Genomic DNA, 24,529 nt, shown 5'->3' with positions numbered 1-24,529 from the left:
CATGTCCTGTGTAGAAGAGCCCATCTTAAATCTTTAAACCAACAGTGAAGGGGCATATAAAGTAACATGATTTAAATTTATTTGGCTGATGTTTTATCATTCATTTCTTGTGTGCCCATTCTACTGAAGCAATCTACAGTAAGTGAAATACCTCGCACAATGGTTTGACAGAAATGCCCCCCAGGGGATTTGGGCCCACAATTTTCAACTTTATAAGCCTAGAGACCTAATCACTACTCCTCTTTGCTGCCTTAAATAAAGTAGTAAGCATAATCCATCCATTTTCTAACCACTTTAACCAATAAGGTGGGGTAGCCAGACACTATCTCAGCAAGCAACGGGCACAAGGCAGGATACAATCTGGACAGGATGCCAGTCCATTGCAGGGAACACACTCAGACAAAGACACACACTCTAAAACCGGGGCTAATTTTCCAAAAAAGCCAATTAACCTTCTAGTATGTCTTTGGACGGTGGAAGGAAACCAGAGCACCCTTGCAGAAACCCACACAAACAGGAAGAGAACTTACAAACTCCATACAGACAGTTCACCAGGAATTTAACACAGGACCCCAGTGCTGCAAGGGAGCAATGCTAACCACTTTGCCACCATGCCACCTTAGTGAACTCAATACAGCACGGAACATTATCTGACATTATTAAAGTGGAATACATTAGTCTTGTCACTGATCTCAAGGTTTAGCCAAAGTCTGTCTTATGTCAACAACCTTCTGGGACACAGCATGACCCTTGATACAATTGTTGCAAGAACATACAATCTGATTCTGTTTCAGTACTACATCTGCCTATTTTCCTCCTTGCAGTGGTATTTGGATTTTCTCCTTAAATTAATATATTCTCACTTAGAAATATGGCTCACCTGCATTCACATTTCATCTGCATAAGACTCTTGTCAATGCAAGAGATGCCAAGTGTTGACCATTTCCATATTTGTAAATACTAATATTTACAAATATGTGATTAATTTATAGTACTATTACAAAGCAAGCATATGAAATCATCCTAGATTTGAATGTTGTATGACAAAGGTTCTTTCAAAAAAGCTTCCCATGTAAATGGCAATAGGCATGTATGGCTCCTAATACAAATGTACAGTATGTTTTCTGTTAAAATAATCTACTATTACCCTGGAGAAGATTGTAAAAAAGAACAGGATTTACACTTAAAGAATAATGCATAGGGTGACTCATGCTTTTACTTAAGAAATGAAATATCAGGACAAAGGCATCCAGATAATTCAACTTGAAAAAATCTGTTACGTCTTTAAAAAGTGAAATACATTCAATAAAAGAAAAACCAAAAGTATTTAGAAACCAGTCAATGTTAAAGCAAAAACTGAAATATTCAAACATATTTCAGAAGTCATGGGGATCACTTAAAGGTAAAGTCTTTTTAATACAGTATATGAAACGTTGATATTTATATATTCAATTTATTATTTTGATGATTTTTAAAATTAATTTAGTAATGTGAGTAGGGAGACAGTAGACCATGAAATATTCTTGTCACACTTAATAGTATTTTAAATAACCTAATTATTTTTGATGTTCCAAATGCTATAGTGGTCCCTTCCAATTCTGTTAATGATAAATAGTAGCATGTTTAGAGTAATATGAAATGTTCATAGTAACTTACTGAACAGTGAAACATTTTCATTCTAAAAATCAAGCAATCATACAAACATAAATGTATAATATGCATCTGCTACATTCAATGTAACAGTAGCTGGAACTAGTAACAAATGTTCTAATGTGTAGCTAACAGGGTTGCTAATGATGTTGTGTATAAGAGGGTATTAAAGATGCTTATAAAAAATATTGTCCCTATTTTTAACCCCCCCGAATCCGGATTCCAGTATGTCTGGGATAGCTAGATGAAAGGACTATAAGATGTTTGCAGAACTGAAGTGATATCTGTCAGATCCATCTGGGAAACAGGTGGCTGGAACATATCAGGCTGGAACTTTCCATTTCCAGAACTTCGAAAATGTCACCATATGTGACCAAGTTATATAACAAGTAGAGAAGAAATATAACACGAAAGAGAAGAGAGAAAACATGAAAGCAAACAAGGTACAACCTACAGTACAGCATACCTTGACCACTGTCTAACTTAAAAACTGTTTAAAAAAACAGATTAAAGAAACCTTGTTTACTTTCTCAATATTATCTGAAAAGTGAGACTTTATTACCTTCTGTATTTAAGCTGGTCTGAAGACCAGTTATTTTAAAACAATTAACTATTATATAATGGCCTCTTTAATGGCCTCCTTGTCTACCAACTTTATTGCAACATTACTGTAAAACACTAACTATTTCGTGGCCACAATGAATGCAGTGTCTATTCAAATTGTCAGTTATAATGAAATATATTTCGATTATTTGTATGGGAAGAATTTTAGCCAGATAAAATACTAATTTTACAAGTGCTTGTATCGAGTCTTAGAAAACTCAATTCTTTATTAATTTGTCTTTAATACATTACATTATTAATTTTATTATTATTATAGCTTTTTCTTCCTCTCACCGGATATTTTTTTGAGGTATCTTTTAAATCTAGACCTCAACAAGAGATCGAAGCGATTTACTCTAGCACCTTACGAAGGATGTGTGCAGTGCCCATTAGTGAGATCTTGCCTGCTGATGGATGGCCTGGGAGCAACAAAAGGTTATGATCAAATCCCTTTTTGAGTGTCCCTAGTGCTCCAACTATGACTGGCACAACTCTCGTCTTCACATTCCACATCCTGCTGATTTCAATTTCCAAGTCCTTGTATTTACTCAGTTTCTCATTTTCTTTCTTCATGATATTCGAGTTGTATGGAATGGCTATATTGATCAACAGGCATGTTTTCTCTTTCTTGTCATGCAACGCAATGCTAGTATTGCTAGTATTTTTCGATCTGTGACTATAGGCATGTCCCACATGATGGTGATATTGGTGGTCTTGACAACATTTTCGGGTACGTAGTACTTGTCAGGCGCTTGTATCCCCAGATGCTTGCAGACTGTCCAGTGGATATACAGTAGCTGACCACCTTGTTGTATCTGAATATATACGCAGATGGTGCAAACATTGTATCCTGCAACAATATGGCTAACATGTTCTTCTGTATTGTTGCATATTCTGCATTTGTTATCAACTGGCTGTTTCAAGATGTTCTTCTGGTGGTATCTGGTGTTGAGTGCCTGGTCCTGAGCTGCAATAATCAGACCTCTTTATCGACTGCAGGTCTGTCAAGATCTCGGTAGAATTGTCCATGTAATGGATTGCTGTTGAGCAGTTCTATTTTCTTTTTTTCAATGCTGAGCTTGAGTTGATTCTTGACGTTCTGAGGAGCGGCCTTTTGCTTCAGGTACTTCTCCTTGATAAGTTTAGCTTCTTTTTGGAGAGAGTATTTTGATTTTCTGGCATCATGCTCCTTCACTAGCCTGGTGAACTTATCTGTGCCCAGCTTGATGTAGTCACTTAGGCTGACGATGGCTGAGTTGTAGGCGGATTCTAGTTCAACTAGTCCGCGCCAACCGTTTTGTCTCTTGATGTAAACTTTTTCAACATCAATGTTTGGATGATGGATGCCTCCAATTATAAGGAGCTTTCTTGTCTTCTGATCCATCTTCTTAATGTCTGTCCTCAACCAGTTATTATTATAATTATTATTATCATCATCCCATAAAATATATATATATATTATTAACATTATTATTAACACATGCTAAGGGCCAATTCATGAGGAATTACAGCAGCCAAAAGGTTGGGAGAAATCAGAATCATTTATTGGGATGCGAAGACTTGGCTTAACCTGCTTGGCTGAGGCCCAACCTCCCGGCCGTTGGACGGGGAGGATAGGACCCCCGTGTGACCAATTGGGCAGCTGCAAAGGCGGAGAGGGGGTGGATAAGGGTTGAAGGAAACGAACGAGGAAGAAGAGATGGTGACGTTTGGTATATATAGAGTCAGAATAAGTGGGAATTGCAGCAGCCGCGTCGAATGAGCTCGGCTGCCTTCATTCCTCCTGAACTTTAATTAAAATCTCCATTACATGATAAATAGTTATCTGGTAAGGCTATCTGACCCATATTCTCCTGTGATTTTAAAGACACACAGGGATTCAAACACCAAATATTACATGATTTTACTTTGACAGTTCAAAAGCCTCAACGCATATCTCGTTGTTTAAAAGAAAATTAAGTTACTGGGTATTTTTTTTGTTAATGAAGTCATAACCATAAGCATAGAAATAAATACTTTAATTAGATGGAATTGTTTTTTTAAGTAGAATTCCAATGAAAACTGTGATCTTTTATATCCTTTGGGGCTATTCATAAAAAAAAAACTTAGTGCTGAAATGGTCATCTTTCACACCATAGTATGTGTAAATTTGTAAATTGATACAAGCATTTGCATAGTTAATATAGTGATTAATACGAAAAAATATTTCAAACAAATTGTACCCTTCCTTTAATCATGATTGTGATGAGTCACTTCATGCCCTTCAACAACAACAAAGCTAAAAGAATGTCTTAAAGAGTTTGGACACAAAATGCTAGACAGGGTATATTAATATACTGTACAAAGCATTCAATTTAATAATTTGTTCATGTAAAATAATTGTGACAACCTTTTAAAATCTAGGACTGAATATTGTATCATTCAATATAAACCAACAATTCAGTCAGTGGCCACCATATTAGCAAATCAATCTTATTTAAATTATATAAACTTTTGATAATTATGTTCCTTCACTGAAACTGTTCAAGTAAAGTATAATCTGTAATCCACCAATAGTCTTGCAAATCGTAAAGTCAAAAAATTATCCAAATGATTTCTCATCTGTTTCTGTTTTGTTAGCTGATTGCAACTACAGCAGCCATATCACCCTGCAACTCACAACTGGCAACCCACTGAAGCTAAGCAGGTGTGAGCCTGGTCAGTACCTGGATGGGAGACCTCCTGGGAAAAACTAAGGTTGCTGCTGGAGAGGTGTTAGTGGGGCCAGCAGGGGGTGCTCACCCTGTGGTCCATGTGGGTCCTAATGCCCCAGTATAGTGATGGGGACACTATACTGTAAACAGGCGCCGTCCTTCGGATGAGACGTAAAACCGAGGTCCTGACTCTCTGTGGTCATTAAAAATCCCAGGGCGCTTCTCGAAAAAGAGTAGGGGTGTAACCCCAGTGTCCTGGCCAAATTTCCAATTGGCCCTTACCAATCATGGCCTCCTAATAATCCCCCTCTATGAATTGGCTACATTACTCTGCTCTCCTCCCCACTGATAGCTGATGTGTGGTGAGCGTTCTGGCGCACTATGGCTGCCGTCGCATCATCCAGGTGGATGCTGCACATTGGTGGTGGTGGAGGGGAGTCCCCATTACCTGTAAAGCGCTTTGAGTGGAGTGTCCAGAAAAGCGCTATATAAGTGTAAGCAATTATTATTATTATTATTATTATTGAATTTGTGTGTGCCATATCAAATTTTCTAATAATTTGAAGAAGAGATTAGAAGTGCAATGTGCTTTGCAAAAATAATACACAAATACCTTAAAATTTGAACACTAAAAGAACACGAACATGAAGAACACTAAAAGGCTTTATACAGTACATATGCTAAGGACCATTTAATTTTCTTTCAACTACAAAATTAAAGTGGTGTAAGCTGTACAATGTTTGGATCTTAACAGTTTTACAAACCAGTCAAACGTATAGTTAAATTAATCTATATGGTATCATTGCTATCTTGGAGTTTCTAAACTCTACTTATTAAATAAAAAAAAAACTAAAATACTGCCTAACATCCTTCTTGTATAATACAAATAAACAAGACTTGGCTCATTTGTCTGTTACTATCCCAAATGTCTTAGAATATTACTGGAGAAAAGTACTGTGACATTTTTCTCATTTTTTTCTGATCTGGTAATTCAACTTTTTGCACAGATATTTGGAGCAGAAAATACAAATTATTGATTGCATGGATTTATCAGAGGGACTGTCATAAAGTGGAAAAAAGAAGACTCCAGGAACAACACATAGCTGAAATCCATTGAGATATACAGTAAATCACTTAACATCTTCTAAAATCAATCCTGGTTTGAGTAGCATTTCCACACATAACTGACACAGTTGTGTTAGAAAAAATGCAGCTATAATTGTGTACTCGTTGAAATATAGTACCGGTGTCATCTGGATTAATCTAGAACCCTCTTGCTCTGAATGAAGAAGAAATAAACTAAAATGTATTCTTTTAAAATTGTTTCACAAAGGAATAAATACAAAACCAAGCTAAATATTAAGATAAATACCAATCTGATGTATTATAGCTTTGGTATCCAGGGTTTGGGAACATTGGGCTTCTGAGTAGTGACCACAGCTGAAGGCAATCTCTATTCTGATAAGACACAGCTATGGGAGGGTTAATAAGACCAAAATTGATATGTCCTTACTAGTAGTCAATCCTGGGCTAGTCTCAGTACTGAAAGGTAGTAAAACTGAGATGCTTCCATTTAATATGCACAGTAGTGAGCACAAGACCCGGCACAGCGGGGTTAGGCAGGAGAGCTAGCCGAACCAGAGCATATGTGGTGCAGTCATATAAATGCAGCCATCTGGCTACTCATACTGAGGGACAGAAGAGAGGATTGTGAAATAGACAAAAAACAGGTCACTGTCTGTCTGTATGGTAGCAGCAGGTTTGAGATGCTGCTGTTGTGCGTATTGAGAGAATAGGAGAATGTGTTGTGAATGACCTTGGAGCATCTGTGTAAATACAATAGTTGTTTTATATCAGCAGAGTGCAAACTAAATGTTGAAAATGGGCTAATCTTTCCTGAAAAGCAGGCAGCTGTGCTGTAAGTATTTGAGTAATAACCGCTTTTAAGATGGACTTAAAACAGAATGCTGGCGGGTGTGTGCAAGAGCTGAAAAAGATATTCAACAAACGATGGAGTTCAAAACCGCCGTGAGGGGACAGATGAGAGTGACAATTCCGGAAGGAACTGGAAGCATATTAAATGTGTGCACCATTGTGTGACTACCTCCCTGAGGTAACTGGTGAGAGATGCAGCCTGATCAAAAGTGGAGAGGGAACAGGGCTGTCTATGTGAGGGTGAAAGATCTTCCCCCAGAAGGTGGAGTGAGTAAGTTCCAAAGGGGAATTTAAAGATTAAAGTGAACAACCTGTTCTAGAGTGAGAAAGAACAGGACTGTCTGAGTAGAGAGATGTCTGCAGGGAGAGTGGTTTTTGAATTATATAAGATCTGTGAGCGTTAAATGTGAGTCTGTGTAAGAACAGATTACAGGGTCTAGCAGAGAGGCCATCACTCTGTGTGGAGGACAGAGTGATGGAAAGGGCACTCTCTCTCTACTGGTCTTTAGTTGAGTTCAAGGAAAGTAGATGTCCTATGCAAGATGTGAAAGGGTGTTACTGGTACTCAAAGCATGAAATGGCTGCAGAGATGAGGGCACCACTGATTTAGTCAAGAGTTGTGAGTGAAACAGCTAGGGCTCATGAGTGATGAGCTCATGACTCATGATGCATGAGTTATTGTTAAAATTGGTGGTGCATGTGGAAAAATCAACAGCTGGAGGTGTACACCAAATCTGAGGACGACTGGCAGAAAGTGAGTAAACCAGCAGTCACGGAGCTGAAGACTCCAGGAGTGGGAGTCCAAGAGAGACCATATGTTCTCAGGTGTGAGGCCGAGGAGCATGAAAGGGCCATATCTGAGAGCGAGAAGCAGGATAGGCTCCAGGAGATAGAGGAGATACAGAGAGAAAATGGGCCCAAGAGAGAGAAAGTCCTGCAAACCAGGAAAGCAATTTAAGAGAAAAATAGCACAAAAAGGAAGAAAATAGAAACACAGAGAAACCTGGAAACAACAATGGAAGAAAAAAGAACATAAATAGGACAACGAGTTGAAACAGGAACAAGAGTAAGGAAAAAAGCAAGAAACAGGATACAAGAATCAGGAAAAACAGGAAAGTAATATTCCAGAGTTCAAATAAGAGGTCACAAGATTGTGCACTGAAGTGAATGGGAGCACTGAGTATACAGTATAGAGCTGAGGAAATGAGGAGTGGAGTCTTAGATACACATGTCACTCTGCAATTGGTTAAGGCTTCACGAAGCTGTCTGTGTGGGATGTGTCTCTTGTGAAGTCCCGCTCTCAATCAGTGCTTCATGTGGCAAGGTAGTGGAACCATAATGGGAAACCGTTTTAATTAAGGCACAACATTGAGATGCAGGAAAGATTCACGATGAGTAGCAGCACTGGTTTTTGCCATGTCGACCCACTGGTAAGGTAAAGAAGGTAGTAGAGTCAGTCCTGCCAAATGGGAATGACCAAGTTGAGGATCTACCACTGTAACTCTCAGAAATGGACAAGCGGGTGAGAGTGAGAACCAGGGATGCAAGATTTGCTGAATCTAAGAGTCTGCAAGCCAAGGACTCAGACCTTGAGTGACATGACCTTGGATGAGGTCACAGAAAGTACTAAGGGGTGGACTGGGGAGAATGTTTGAGTGTTTTAGGAGAATCAGTGCAAGAGATAATGTCAAGGAGGGAGTTATGTTAGAAGTACGAGGCTCTAAGCCTGAGGCTAAGAGAATGTTGAGAGTAGACTAGCTCAAACTGATTGAGTATTAGAAATAAGTGAGTTTATGTCTCAAGTCCTAGTTGCACCATCGAGGGGGCTGAACAACTACACCATTCTCTGAGTGTGAGAGGGAAAACTGCAGTAAAATTGTACCAAAATGTTTCCTCAACAGACTGTGAGTGCCTGTTCCATGCCCAAAGTGGTGCCCAGATTCCTGGAGCATCAAAATGTATCATAGTAATTTGGCATTTTATCTCATTATGTAATGTTTCTAAACAGACATCTCAATATGTTATAAGGAAGAATTTTGAAATGTTTATGCTGATCTCAACTCATAAAGGCACATGCTCCAAGCAGGGGCTGAACTCTAAATAAATAATTGATAAATTAATATAAATAATATGAGTTTGATTTTGGTTCATTTAGCTAGCTGTGACTGGGATATCCCAGCAAGCATGTACTGTCTGTGTGAAAAAAAAAACTGCTTTCTGGATTTTGTGTTCATAAAACAGTGACTCCTGCATAGATATCACTGCAAGTTCAAATGTGGGATATCTATCCTCCAATCAGCACTAAACCTTCCTTACGTCATTTTGGTATGTGGTTATTGCAAATCCAGCCCATCAAAAAATGCCGAGTACGATGGGTTAAAACGCGGTATGCGTGGCGCGTCATAACGCATCATAACGCGTCATACAACGTTATATCACAGTTATGATAAGAGTATCCGGAAACACCTTGTAAAACAGCCAGATGGAGCTAATAAAGCTTAACGTCTCATGTACAGCATTTGAGCTGTCATCAGAAAACACCTGGTTTTGGATCCTGGTCACTGCTGAGGAACAATCTTTTTCCAATTAAGAATTTAAGTTGTATACTCTTTAGACTTTTAATAATTTTAAACTGTGTATTACAGCATGTTAATCATTATATATTAAAAAGTCGGTATATTTTATAAAAGCAAGATTGCTCAGTTGGACAAAAGTACACAACCTTGTACCTTCATCATAAATATTATAATTATGCAGAAATATTTTATGTATCAAAGTCTTTACAGAAGATATTACTAATAGTATTAATAATGAATGACCTTGGACAGGCTGTAAGTTCAAAGTATTATCGTGGTTCACTTTCTTTGTAACCATCTGCATCAGTTTAACTGTTGTCACACGAGAAGACTTTATTTTTTCATTGACAAAAAGTAACACCACTCTCTTGTTTAAATGGATGGTTTTGTTGCTGCACAGACTGTTAAACCAGGGGAAAAGAGCGTTAATTTCTTCTAAGCATTTCGTTGACCCGATCACGTATTTGTTTCCAATCATACAAAGTAAGTTTTGAGAATTTCCGATTCACCATGCCTATAATGGTTTCCCGGAGATTGTTCATAAACTATATTAATTTAGGAACATAAAAATATTAACATATTAATAATAATTATATAATTATTTGAGCTTCATGAATATAATTGTATCGTTATTAATTTCTTTAGATACGCAATTCCATATTATATTCCCTATAATCAAATTCTAAAAAGTATGCGTTTTTTTACTGAGATAACAAGCGTAAGTATTCACAGGAAAGGTTAAAACATTATAACATTTTACAAAGTATATAAACTTAATATAGTAAGAAGGAGCACGTAAAAACTTTTCCAAAATAACCACAGTATGTAACCGAATGAAAGACTTTGATGTTTAAAATATTTAGGAAGAAAGTGGGATACTGGTGTGTATTTTTTATTTAAACTAACAATACCAGCCATATACGGTTTACATAATATGTTTATGTTCCTAAATTAATATCGTTTATGACCTTCAGACACGTTATGTTCCTCTTCTTTTTAAGCTCAGCTACTAAAATTTCCCTTTAGTTGTATAAATCTATATTAATATTCAATACTAAGCAGATTAAAACATGTACAGTAAAGAGATTAAATGATTAAATCTTTTCACTAATGACTAATGCACCACGAGTGCCCCTGTCGGTCATTTTGGCAAGCCAAATTACATACTACTATACACCGTGGTGACCTGTGGGTAATTTTGTGTGGTACAGGGTTGTATCGTGCATTTTGAATGTCTGCATCTGTACATGCTGAAAGATGATTTGCTCAGTGTTGGGACTGTGTACCCATCCTTATTCTACAGGTATAGTGCATTAAGTTTGTGTAAACAAGCAAATACAGTATGTCCAGCAATTATTTTTTCAAAGATCTGTGTTTTTGATCCTTTAAAAAAATAACTAAATAAGTTAGATGATGCCTTATGTTGTACTTCTATGGCAGATTTAAGATTTTTTTTTAACTGTCATGATGGGTAAAATAAATCTGAAATGTTCACAAATATTTTATCCATAACACCCCAATGTCCACTGCATTAAAATGAAACTGTATAACAATACAAGCAGATTGAAAATTACAGTTATGTAGTAAGACAGTAAGACTGAAGCAAAACTACTAGAGTGTTAATTATCCATTGTTTAGAAAATCCTCTCCATAGTTCTTCACACAAATCTTTTATTTTTTGGCAGCTTGAAGTGTTGCACATGTACTTGTACACACTCAAAAAAACACAATGGTGCTCAAATTTATAGGGAAACCAGAAATCTTTTTCATCTTTAAATTTTTAATTATAAAACTGGTAACTCAACTTGCTAATTGCACTTATTCACTGTATATAGAGTACACACCAGCAGAATGTTTACATTCCATAGTAATGAATCCACATTACCTGTATAGTGTGACAGTCCTTATTTCATTTTGAATGACACTAACAAACCTTGTTTGTTCACTTTTACGCATTCTGAATACCTCAAAGGCTAAAGCTGTCACATTCCATAAACCTCTAAAATAAATAAAAGTCCAACAGCTAAGTAAAGGAAAATGCTGCTGACTTTGACCTCTAAACCCGTGTGTGACAAACATTCTAAAATTACATTCAAAAGAAAATATTATTTTTTTTAATATAATAATAATAATTGCTTACACTTACAGTGGTGTGAAAAAGTGTTTTCCCCCTTCCTGATTTCTTATTTTATTGCATGTTTGTCACACTGAAATGTTTCAGATCATCAAACAAATTGAAATATTAGACAAAGATAACACAAGTAAACACAAAATGCAGTTTTTAAATGAAGGTTTTTATTATTAAGGGAAAAAAAATCCAAACCTACATGGCCCTGTGTGGAAAAAGTGATTGCCGATTTATAAATATATAAAATATATATATATAAAATATATAAATATATAAAAGCTTTGCAACATGAATATAATTATATCGTTATTAATTTCTTTAGATACGCGATTCCATATTATATTCCCTTTTAATCAAATTCTAAAAGTATGCTTGTTGACTCCGGTATCACGTTAGTTAAAGACTTCGATGCTTAAAATGTTTAGGGAGAAATGGAATACTGGTGTGTCTGTTTTCTCTAAAGTACCAAGACCAGCCATATACTGTATGTTTAACTCACAACTGGCAACCCACTGAAGCTAACTCACAACTGGCAACCCACTGAAGCTAAGCAGGTGTGAGCCTGGTCAGTACCTGGATGGGAGACCTCCTGGGGAAAACTAAGGTTGCTGCTGGAAGAGGTGTTAGTGGGACCAGCAGGGGGTGCTCACCTTGTGGTCCATGTGGGTCCTAATGCCCCAGTATAGTGACGGGGACACTATACTGTAAACAGGCACCGTCCTTCAGATGAGACGTAAAACCGAGGTCCTGACTCTCTGTGGTCATTAAAAAGGGCGTTTCTCGAAAAGAGTAGGGGTGTAACCCCAACGTCCTGGCCAAATTCCCCATTGGCCCTTACCAATCATGGCCTCCTAATAATCCCCATCTATGAATTGGCTTCATTACTCTGCTCTCCTCCCCACTGATACCTGATGTGTGGTGAGCGTTCTGGCGCACTATGGCTGCCGTCGCATCATCCAGGTGGATGCTGCACATTGGTGGTGGTGGAGGGGAGTTCCCATTACCTGTGTAGTGGTTTGATGGGTTTACTGAGACAATTATAGCAGTAGCAGTAATAGCAGTAGCAGTAATCACGAGGTTGTTCGTTGGGGCTTTTAGAAAATCAATCGTCAGAACAACTTACAACGCACACACACAGGTTCAACACACGAGATACATTTATTAATATAAACTGTGCACCAAACATATACTAGTCTGCCTGGATACGAGCGGCAGACCTTACTGTGAGGGTTATCAATATACAAGGTATATAATCTCGAAGAGATGCAAACACAAAGAGATACACAACAGAGAATATGTGTCAATATATATCGTTCGGTTACCAAATCGCTAATCAGTGTTATTACCCACTGTTACTCTAAGCTCGGAAGTAAATACATTACTCATGAATTAAATTGATAACAACTTGTGTTGAGGTACAATTAAATTCTCGAGACGCAATGTAGAACATGGGGTTTACTTATCCACTGTGTTTGGATTTGGAATTCCCGCCACGAACACCAAACCAGCTGACAGGCTCTGTTGCAGCCTCTGTTCCAGCGGTTGTCCAATGGGCGTTGTGTCGGCGTCCTCTGGCTACCGGCCAACCAGTCGAGGTCCAGCTCGGAGTAGGACGGGCGGAGGAATCTGACTGCGGCACGCAGGGCAGTCGTTGCTCCGAGGGGATCTACCAGCAGTCCGGCTGGCTAGTAGAAAGTCTCTATGCACAGAGTGTGACCGCGAGTCCTCACAAGTCACTCTTTTGCCTGGGAAGAAACTGGTTCGTTCCCGGTCCGGCGCTGCTTCTGAATAAGCTATTCAGGTTGTCGACGAGGGTCCAACTGTAGGCTGCCGTTGATCAAGCGGAGCATTCATGTTGGTAGAATTCTGAGTACGTACGGGATCCTCGGCCTCGCGCTTAGAACAAAGTCCAAGTCCTTTTGCAGACAACAGCAGTTGTCACGTGATTGTCTCTGAGGATGCGCGAAAATGGCCAAGGAGAGCTCAGAACTGAGCTTGCTCTCCCTTTTTGATCAAGACCCAGATGTGTGCTGATTGGTTGAGAGTTTGGCGGGCACTGGAGACCCATGTGGTATTACCACGCCCTGCCAGTCCCTGATTGGTTGGTCAAGGTGAGATATAAGTCACTTACTCTTGACACTTAGGAATGCCGTCCAGATGTCCATTCGGCACTCCCTAGACTGATAGGCGCCAATGGATGACCATTGATCATGATAGCCAGGCTTAGCTAATTGCATCCCCGTCTGGGAGCTTGTTTCTTATCAAAAGAAAACATCTTAAATCAGCCTGCATGAATTCTTTCTCTGTGGCTGCACCACAGAGATGGAGGGTGAGATGGGGCCTGTTTTAGGAGCATACCAACGCTTAATTCTGTCTTATTAACAAGCATTGCCGCTACACCTGTAAAGCGCTTTGAGTGGAGTGGAGTGTCCAGAAAAGCGCTATATAAGTGTAAGCAATTATTGTTATTATAATTAAGTTCCAAAATTAATATCGTTTATGGCCTTCACACGCGTTGCAGTATGCTCCTATTCGTTTTATGCTCAGGTACTAAGATTTCCCTTCAGTGGTAAAATTCCATATAAATATTCAATACTACAACGGGCACAGTAAAGACGTTTACTGGAAATCTTTTTACGACAGACCAACAGACCACGAGTGCCCCTGTCGGTCAACCAATCATGTACCGCGGTACCGCGCATCATCGTGCGTCACAGTGCGCGACGCCGTAGCCAATTACCTCTGGTACGTGTGTGTACCGCGCACTTTGAATGGCTGCATCTGTATGTAGCCTACTAATAAGGGGATTTATACTATATTGTATGTACGCTGGAAAATAAGAGGAAATTAAGTGGCTCATTTTGTCATATAAATTGTATTTTTAAGGGACTAAGCATTTCTTTTTTGTAGACAGCTATTCCTCTCATTACATCCTCTCATTACAGACTGTCAATTGTTACTTATTAGGTCAGGTTTTGTCATGAAATTAAAAAAAAAATACACAACAGGATATTCTGGTATGTTATTAAAAGTCAAGACTAACTTATTTTATCCTGATTACAAATTGGAGAAGTTATCATATCAATAACAAAATCATTTACTGGTGCCAGTTTGACATGGATGCAAACAATAAAGATTAATATTTCAACCTCCTAAAGTCAGGAATTATTTATCACATAGAATAATAATCTGGCCTAAACAGACAAGATAAACAGAACAGATAAAGGAGTCCCTCAATACTCTATCCTAGAACCTATTTTGTTTTTCAATATTTACTCCAAGTAGGCAGAAAATAATGCAAAACAGTGTGTGTGTGTGTGTCCACTTTCATTTTTATGCTGAAATCATTCAGATTTACATCTCTATTTTGTCCAATCCTTTCAAGTCTGTCAAACGGTGTGTGCAAAACTCAGATCAAGTGGAACTCAAATTTCCTTAATTAAGTATGATTAAAACTGAGCAGGTACTGTACACATAAATCCGGTGGATCTAATTTATTACATTTAGCACAACTTGGAAACAGTAGCCAACAATTATACCTTATTATAGGAAATCTGGGGACCTTTGTTTTCTCTTGAGCTCTGATTTGATGCACAAATAAAAGACATTTCTAAAGTCTCTTACTTTCTCCTCAGAAACACTGTCCACATTCAGTCTTTTCTTTATATTGCTGCTTCAGAACCCCTAGTTCATGCCTTCATCACATCTCAGCTGGATTACTGGAATAGTCTTTACAGTTGTCTCCCTACCCACCACATGGCTCCATGACCACATCAGCTCAGTCCTAATCTGTCTTCCAGCACATTCAGTTCAGAATTTTACTTGTAGCTTTTAATACTCTTCACACCAAATCCCTGCAATAGTTAGCATCTCTCATGACTTCCTATGTACCAAGCAGGGTTTTATGCTCGATAATGGGGCACACCTTTTACTCATACATTCTTAGAAGTAAAAGCATCTTGAGAATGTGCTTTTAGCTGTCTTGCTTCATAGTTCTAGAATTCAATCTCTGCCAATTTAAGAAATATAAACTCTATAACAGGCTTTAAATGTAGACAAAAAATTATCCACAACTGCAGACAACTATTCTCCCAGCTTTTTTTCAATGGTTTATTCATTTTAATAGCTGTAAGCAAATGGTAATTATGAAGACAAGTGGTTTCATATGATATACTACTATTAAACCACATCTAAACTTCCACCCATCTATTTTCTAAGTGCTCAAGCCAATAAAAGGTCACAGGGGAGCTGGAACTTATCCCGGTAAGCAACAGGAGCAGGGCAGGACACACCTGGATGGGGTACTAGTCCATCACAGGGCCCACCAGGGCCCAAGCCAATTAACCTACCAGCAATTCTTTGGAAATCCAAAGGAAACCCTTATGAACATGGATAGAACATACAAACTCCATGCAAATAGCTGCCAGAAATTAAACCCAGGGCCCCAGCGCTGCAAGGCAGCAAAGCTAACCACTGCACTATCATGCAACCCACATCTAAACATACAATCCTCAAAAGTACCATACCCTCTTTTATTTACTGTATGATCTTTAAAGTATTTTAAAAAATGTAAGCATGCATCTTTAGTACATAAGTAAATATGCTCTCTCTGGAATGGAATGCCTGTAGTTACTTAGCCATAGAGACTCTTCACTCACTCATAGAGTATCTGTTAAACTTTTATAATGGGCACAGAATGGCATCGTTGGCCAATGTTTTATAAGAATAAAAGCCTGGTAAGAGATAAAACACACATTCTCAAGTTTTAAATAAAAAATGTGAAAGACATCAACATAAAAGGAAGTTGGAGTGTTAAGAATTTATAAGCCCCTTATGGAAATGCTTTTTGCATCCATTAATATTTATGCAGTAAATGATGACACAAAGCAGTTTACCACAGGTGAAATGCATTTTATAAAGATTTATGTGGCAGTCAATTTAAGATTATAGCCTTAAGTAAATTGTTGTCATAGCTTAAAAATAGGTCACCACCTGAAAAACAAATCACTGCATTTGTTTTCTAATTCTACTTTTTGTGAACAGTACCTTTTCTGAATGAAATGAGCACCACTGAAAAAAATGGAGCTGCTAATTACCCATACAATTTTGTTTATAAAATGATGTAGAGTAAATGGAAAATGTAACTTCATAAACCTTAACTAAGGCACATGTAATAGGTTTATTCCATGCTGAAAAGAGAAGAAAGAAAACACAATGTTTCGGCCGTGGTGCCTTCTTCACCTGATTGTTCATTGTGATTGTTAGAGGTGAAAATAATTCAAGATCTCCAATGTTGTTTATAAACTGTACTCTACATAAACATTTGGGTATAAATAGTGACTATACAAAAGCAACGTTAGCTGTATAATTGTTTTTTTAAGTCAAGCTGCAGGTGTTGCCTTTTCTATAGCAATTTGTAATTTAGATTTTTTTCCGAACTAAGTGCCATATATAGTTTTAGTATTTTTAAGAACAAAAATGAAATCAACTAATATTAATCACCAGCAACAGTATAGCTATTTCATTACAAATAGCTTTGTAAGCCTTTAGGTAGAAAATGGTTGCAGAGATTCAAAAAGTTTCAAAATTTTCACTTAAGCATATAGAGGTGAATGTGAACTTAAGTCTCGCGAAAAATACCTAAGTATTAGACGAGAAGTACTAAAGTGTGTTGATGTAGACATGACTGATTACTTATATTGTAAATCTTCCCCAAAGCTCCAGATGACACAGGAGTAAAATAAAAGATTTTTAACCAGTCGTGCTAAAATTGATGATTGAGATAGCTTGAAAGATTTTACTCCATCAGATTTTTCCTTCATCAGGACTGTGACAGAAATGTTAAAAATAATGAAATAATCCATCCAGCATAAGAGGGTTTTGCTTAGTGATAAGCCTTTTAGCCTTAAAGCAAAATAAATGTGCTTGTCTTAATGCCTTAATAAGAAGGCAACAGAAAATTCAAGTAAGTTGTGGATATAATATATCTATTATCCTCATCTAACATGAAATACTGCTTTGAAAACAGCCAGAGGATTGAGGCTTTGCAGTAGAATGGAATGCTTCCGCCATGCAATGTGACATTTCATTGTCCATAGCTTAGCAAATTCTGCTGCAAAAGAATTAGTTTCACCAGATACAAAAAATGAAAAAGCTGTCAGAAAGAGGTTCTCATTATTTCTTTTCACACATAAGTGGAAGTGTGAATAGAAATAAATATGCTTTATGCATTATGTTTTTTTTTTTCAGGCAGGGGTAAACCCAATTGAAATTGTTGAAAAACAAGACAGATGCCCACAACCACATTAGTCTGTAAAGTTCAGTTGAATACTACATTAAAAACAAGAAAAATAATGTAAAAAGACACTGATATTTCAATTATATTTCTGCATTAAAATATCTTAACTGACAGTTTGTGAAGGCTATGTTCCCCTATATAAAATGTATTCATTTTTGTTTATCATACTTAGGCACATTTGAATATGAAATTAAAATCTTAAAATGAACCATGAAACATTTTGGATTGAAAATACAAATGGACTGATTTATTTAATTTGATGTGAAAATTCTTCTAGTACATTGTCAATCATTTAACATCCAAATCATTCAGTAAAACAAACATTTAAAATGTAAGACATTGGGGTTTACCTCCTGGAGTCATTTTTTTCCCCATATGATAGAGTTAAGTGTGTTTGAGGCAGTGCTTAGAGTCCTGTTCACACAACTGCAAATGTAAGTTGCTTTGAATAAAAATGTCAGCCAAATTAAAAAAAACAGTAAGTGTGCTAAATTATAAAAACAAATAACTGACTTGTATCTTTGTCATGACAACCATATACTGTATATCTCAGCTACATGGCAGAGGAGTGATAGAATCTCACTACTGCGTTCTTTGTCACTACAAAAACACTATGTAAAACTTCAGGTGCTATCCTGAACATGTTATGTTAACTACTGTATTACTTTTTACTTAAGACAAATGTTATGATATGGACAGACTCTGATCATTACTGTTTTTATCTCAGAATTACATTCAAATTCTATTCATGTACAATTTTGTTTTTTTTATTTGAAATTAGATGTCCCAAGATTTAGTACTCCATAAGTGAAAACAAAATAATGTTGTGTATATAGACACAAACACTGCTATTTTAATTTAACAGTTAATCAAGATAGATCTATGCACAAAACAGATAGCCTAAATTGTGTACTACAAAAGGTAGCTTTCCAGCTTTATGGAGCCCATGGTTGTAGCTGTTACACTGAATATCCATTGACATTCAGTGGTGGTGTCAAACTGTCCAACTGTATTATTTAGTTGCTAAAAAGTTTTCTGAGGTGACATTTCAAGAATGCTCAACTGCTCGAGCTTTCTTTTTTGCTTTCTTTTTTTACTTTTCAGCAAGGAATTAATCCTTACCCTTTTCCTTATATAAAAGTGTACTTCTACAGTGTATATATAAGCTTGATATAACAAGTATGATTTTCAATAAATCATTAATTTTTCATTTGTACAAAAATGAAAGTAACATTCTGAAGTAAAGTAAAACATTTTTTTCAGATTTCAAACATAGTGCTTTCCTATAATAAAACTCTCACACAGTGAGAGTATATTGAAAGGAAACCTATACTTTCTTTGAATGTTAAGTTTTATCCTGCAATGTACCTCATCATAACCAGTTATACACTAATTATGTTTTTATAAATGTATATTTGAAGGCATTTTAAAAATCATTAAATTCATAGAAAATTAATAGAAAACAACTTTTTTTCTGTCATTTTATTAACTGAAAAGTAGTGCTGGCGGGGCAAATACATAGGGCAAATATTTGGTGCTTAATGCAAAGAGGTGGTACTGTATGTATCTTAGGCTGACTACTGTTTCATTTTTTTAACTTGGGAGTGAAGGATATAAGCCTATCATTAAGGGTACACATACTGTAAGAGAAGGCCATTTGGCTGATGTAGCCCATTTGGTACTTAGTATCTTATTGATCTAATGTCCTCTTCCAAACATTTCTTTAAAGAAGCCAGAGTTTTGACTTCAACAACAAACAGTAGCTGGGTACTGTAGTTTGTTACATATTGCCACAATCCTTTCTGTAAATATGTGCTTTGTGTTCTCAGTGTAATGTCCATTCATGGCAGATAAACCAATGTAAATGTACTTTTTTCATAACAAACTTACGAGACCAAAGCAGAGATGTAAAAAAAAAACAACTGTCTCAGTGGATGTAACATAATAGATGCATCTTTTCCCACAGCAAGACTACTGTATATGTCAGCACTTTACAGTATATGAGAGGTGGTTCCTTAGAAACAAAAATAATAATATACAGACATGGTGCACAGTATCTGACATTATAAGACACAGCTGTAGAAGCTGATATGTTTTCTGACATTTATTTAGTATCTCAATGCTAAAGAGATATTATCATAGTAACAGATGTCTAAATATGCATGTGTGCATTTCACAATCTCCCAGCACATTAAATCATTAAATATACAAATGAATTATATACAAATGAAGTGCTATAACACATGTTTAAAAAACAAAGCTTAAAAGCATTTGCATAAAACCTTATTTAGCAAAAACTCTACAGTTTTAATTAAAAAAACTAAATTCTGAGAAAATCTGGAGAAAATAGAGAGCATTTAATCTTAGGCTGAGTATTTGGTACTTTTCTCTTTTTTGCTGAGAACAGTATACCATATGTCTGTGGGTAATGTCAAATCTAGAATTATCAGGACAGATGGTAAAACATGAAAAGAAAATTTCCAAGTAAAATATACTGAAGGTAGGAAAGAATATCTGATGGACAAAATCCTTTAATTAAAACTTGCTTATATGTTATCTCAGTTACTGCATCTGAAAAAACCTGAACTTTGCAGTTTTCTTATAAAAGTCCAGTAACATTCACATTGGCCTCAAACTATATGCTACACTCAAGTACTAAGGTTAATGAGATTTGAAGGCATTAATTGCAATCCATGGTTATGGGACTATGTTACCACCACAAACTTAGGACATCATCACTTTTCACACTTGTAACACTTGCATTCTGTGCATTCTAGATAATGAACTCATTTAGCAGGAAATAAATATGGTTTCTACACAGTTCACACCTGACTGATATACCATATGACAACCACAACACAAGACTTTAAAACTGTCTCAGATTAGTGTGGATTATGGTGGACATATATATTTATTGTAAATCATTACAAAAAAATGATCACAGTTCTGATTAATCTCTTAACATCACCTTAGCCTATTTAGATTTCAGGTTAGTAATGCAAAATAGTTATTTGAATCACCTCAGAGGTTGAGCTATTCTCAATTGCAGTGATGCTGGATGTTATAATGCACATTAGCATTTGTTCCCCTGTTGTCTTTCTTCTGTAGAATTTTTAATTATTCCAAGTTAGAAAGTTTTTTACTACAATTTATTAGAATGACCAGCTGGATCTTGCTTCAAACGGAATAGCATTTTGAATTAGGAATTTAAAGAGAAGTCAGGAAGGATTGTCTTATTCATGTCTGGAAGAAAGTGTAACGCAAGTTGTTTTTCCTACCTTTCTAAAGGTTTTTGAACTTTCCATACGAACAGTTACACTGTTACTTAATCTCTCACTGTTGAACGCAATTGCCTTGCTGTTGCTACAAAAACTTAATGTAAAATGTAAAAAGGTGTTTTTCAAACAAACGTTGCAGTGCATTTTAAAAACATCAAAATAAAAACAAACTTTGAAGTCGTGTTACCACACTAATATGCAATTAATATTTTCTTGTATTTTTTAAACAAGGGATTGGTACAGTATACATTCAGCTGTATCCTCTCTCCTTTTACGGGTTTTGGTCCAAGTACTGGAAAATGGACAGCTCCTCGTGCTTTTTTTCTGTCTAAAGCAGCTGTAAACATGTGAAGACAAATTTGACAATATCGCATTCAAAGTGTATGGTACACTTGAACTTCAAGTTGAAGTATTTTCCAAAGCCGAATGGCAATACCTGACTTCATTTGATAACAAAATTAATCACAACGATGTTACTTCTACCAGTTAACATCTACTGTTGTCTGAAATTGTTCAGTTATCGAACATAAGTTCAACATTTTAAGGAATTTAAACTTCTTTTAAAAATAGCAAAACACGAACTTTTCAAGTCAACATTAAAAATATAAATGACAATATAATATATATATTTATTATAACCATTATCATTACCATAATTTAAGACATAAGCGCAAAACAAGCAGCTGCCCTACCGAAATAGGACTAAATAAACAAATACGGTAATTTGAAACGTAATAAAGACTTACTCGTCGTGTTGTATTTGACCCCATTAATATACTCTGGACATGGTCTTTCTACGATTCGACCCGTACTACTCTTTGGCCAGCAAGTTCCAATTTCATCGGTCGTCGCATTGCAATAGAGACCTTGAGAAATAAAGAAAAACATAATTATTGCGTCAGTCCTTATAATTAACAAAGCTAGGGGGAAAAAAACACCTTACAAAAAAAGGTTTCACCCCCCCTACCATCAAAATCCGGTAAGGAAAAAGACGCGTTTTCATAGAAAGTGTCCTGAAAGGCATCAATGAGGCTGCAGTTAGGATCGAATTCACCAATAAACATTTGGAAAATTGAAGCATCCATAGTTAAAAGTGGAGTGTAAAATTTAAAATGATATGAAAAAAAACTATTTTTATAAACCCAGGATGTTTTCGTATAGTTTCTGTCCGCTGAGAAAATCCTTTAGTCTCTCTTTTGTCACTATAGATATACACTGCTAAGTGCTTCAGCTGTAAGCACTACAAAGGTTTCATCCAATAGAAACACGCAGTGGTTACCATCATTACTTTCATTTATTCACTCCATGAATTTGATGTAATTTCACATGAACCCGTTCTGTTCTACTAGGCATTATTATCATTAATAGTAGCGGCTTCACAAATTGTTAGAACAAGAGCGATTTAAGATCCTGTTCAGGTTGTGGGAGTCTTGTGAAGACGCCATGATTTTATATTCCCCGTCTCTCAAATGATATGACAGCTGTGGCGAAATTTGGTTAAACTCGTAAAACTGGGTACCACAGTCTTTAAATTACGTGTCATTGTCTTTAACAAACGTAACAAACAAAGTTTGCACATTGTAATCCAAATTATATAGAAAATATAAATAACGGCTCATCAGAAAACGTTACTTTCTGTATGTAACTACAGTATACTGTATATTCTGTGAGAGCGTTCGAACTACTTCTTATTGTTTATAAGGTAATTCAATAGTACTGCATTGTACTGACTAAAAATGCAACGCGTACTTTACTTTTGAAAATAAAAAAAGATCTTCTTTATGAGTTGTTAAGATGATGTACAGTATACACAAAAGGGGGGGACAGCCGGACATCTAAGTCAGACGTTTTTCTTTGGTACTACCCGGGGGAAAAGGGGAAGTTTTCAACCCCAGTCCCTGCTGTGTTAATTCGGTACTATTGTATAATATAACAGCTCATACAACTCTTATGGTGCATTTTCTGACCTTAGGTTCTCCTTTTAGTATTCTCCAAATTGTAATACTTTCTTCAAATAATAATAATGCTACACCTTTTAATACTACTGCTATAAATTTTGGGCTTCAGTTTGGTTCCAGGGGAGATAGGGGAGTGATAGGGGAGACCTATCACTGCAGCAGCCTACAGTAGGTTGCCTGTGATAGGTACAGTGTGGAGATTACTGAGGGTGCTTGGATCCAGTGCAGACTGACTCCTGTGTGCTTGCATTCACAGTGGATCACAGTGGCAGTCAGCAACCAGTTGGATCCAGTGGGCTGTGGAAGTAGATGAGATGGATTGGATGTTTGACCAGAAACGGTGAGGAAAGGAGAGAGCAGAGAAAGCGGGATTAGGAAGAGAGAGAAGGGAAGGCAAAGGGAGGACAAGCCACGGGAGTGTCTGGAAGGCTTGCTGACATCAGAAAAACTGAAGGAAATACACAAATGGCATAGGAGAAAAGGGTCACTTGTTTTCAGTGGAGGGTTGATAAGGCAAGAAAGTGACTCTGATTCTGGATGGACATGAGAAAAGTAAGGTCCCAGCAATGCACACAGGGAAAAAGTGCAAAGTTAGAATTAGACATCCACCTGTACTTCTGTTCAATAAAACCAAGAAACCACTGAAAAACTAAAAAGAAATATGTGTACAGTATATTATGATGAACTCTTAATCATCATGTTATATGTGATATGAATCACGGTGAGCCATTAATAAATACTTTAACTAATATAATCTAACACTTCACAAAAATAATCATTCAGAACATGTTAAGTACAAAGTTTATCAGAACAATTTCACATTTACAATTTCTTGCCATAAGAATATAAGAACAATACAAATAACACAGTATGAGGAAATCATGCTTACCAGATTATTGGTTGTTCATTTATCGGAGAATGTAATCTGATTTTGGATTCTTATTCCTAAGGATCATTCCCTAAAAGAGCTGAGGAATACATTTATGAATAATCCTTAGGAATTTAACTTGACCTAAGCAACTATATTGAGAAGTTCTCATTGTTTTCAATTCTAAATGTATTGCCTCTTAATTTCCAGTTCTATGTTAAAAGTTGAATTATTGAAAGGTACTGTAGGTAGGTGGGCCAGCAGTTTGCCTACACATTCTCAATCCTTCTTGTCCAGACATATGTATTTTAGCTACAGGAAGAGCTGTGGAAAACAAAAACTGTAATTGGCTATTCCAAATCAAATGACTATAATGAGAATTATCTGTAATTTTAAATTCAAAAGAGATTTAGTTCCTTTGAGTGTATAGGGTCAAACAATGTCACAGCGGTTAGCATTGTTGCCTCACAGCACTGGGACCCTGGGTTCAATTCCTGGGATGCTATCTGTGTGGCCTTTTAATGTTCTCTTTGTATTCACGG

At 36.6% G+C, this 24,529-nt stretch overlaps 1 protein-coding gene across 5 annotated transcripts in view; it reads right to left on the bottom strand.

The window, feature by feature from the left end:
- Window positions 1-24,529, bottom strand: part of crhr2 (corticotropin releasing hormone receptor 2) — a 139,232-nt gene that overhangs the window by 97,166 nt on the left and 17,537 nt on the right. For 2 of the 5 annotated variants that reach the window (XM_088643032.1, XM_088643034.1), the window contains exon 3: window positions 21,908-22,027. The exons of 1 other annotated variant lie outside the window; for it this stretch is intronic. In XM_088643032.1, the coding sequence (XP_088499158.1) occupies window positions 21,908-22,027 (120 nt within the window). Of the gene's footprint in view, window positions 1-21,907; window positions 22,028-22,128; window positions 22,660-24,529 lie in introns of those variants that run through there. 2 more of the 5 variants (XM_088643035.1, XM_088643033.1) reach the window with 2 other exon arrangements.

The sequence above is a fragment of the Lepisosteus platostomus genome, chromosome 8, assembly GCF_059453375.1.
Source record: "Lepisosteus platostomus isolate fLepPlt1 chromosome 8, fLepPlt1.hap1, whole genome shotgun sequence".
NCBI lineage: Eukaryota > Metazoa > Chordata > Actinopteri > Semionotiformes > Lepisosteidae > Lepisosteus > Lepisosteus platostomus.
This window is presented reverse-complemented; position numbering and strand designations above follow the sequence as displayed.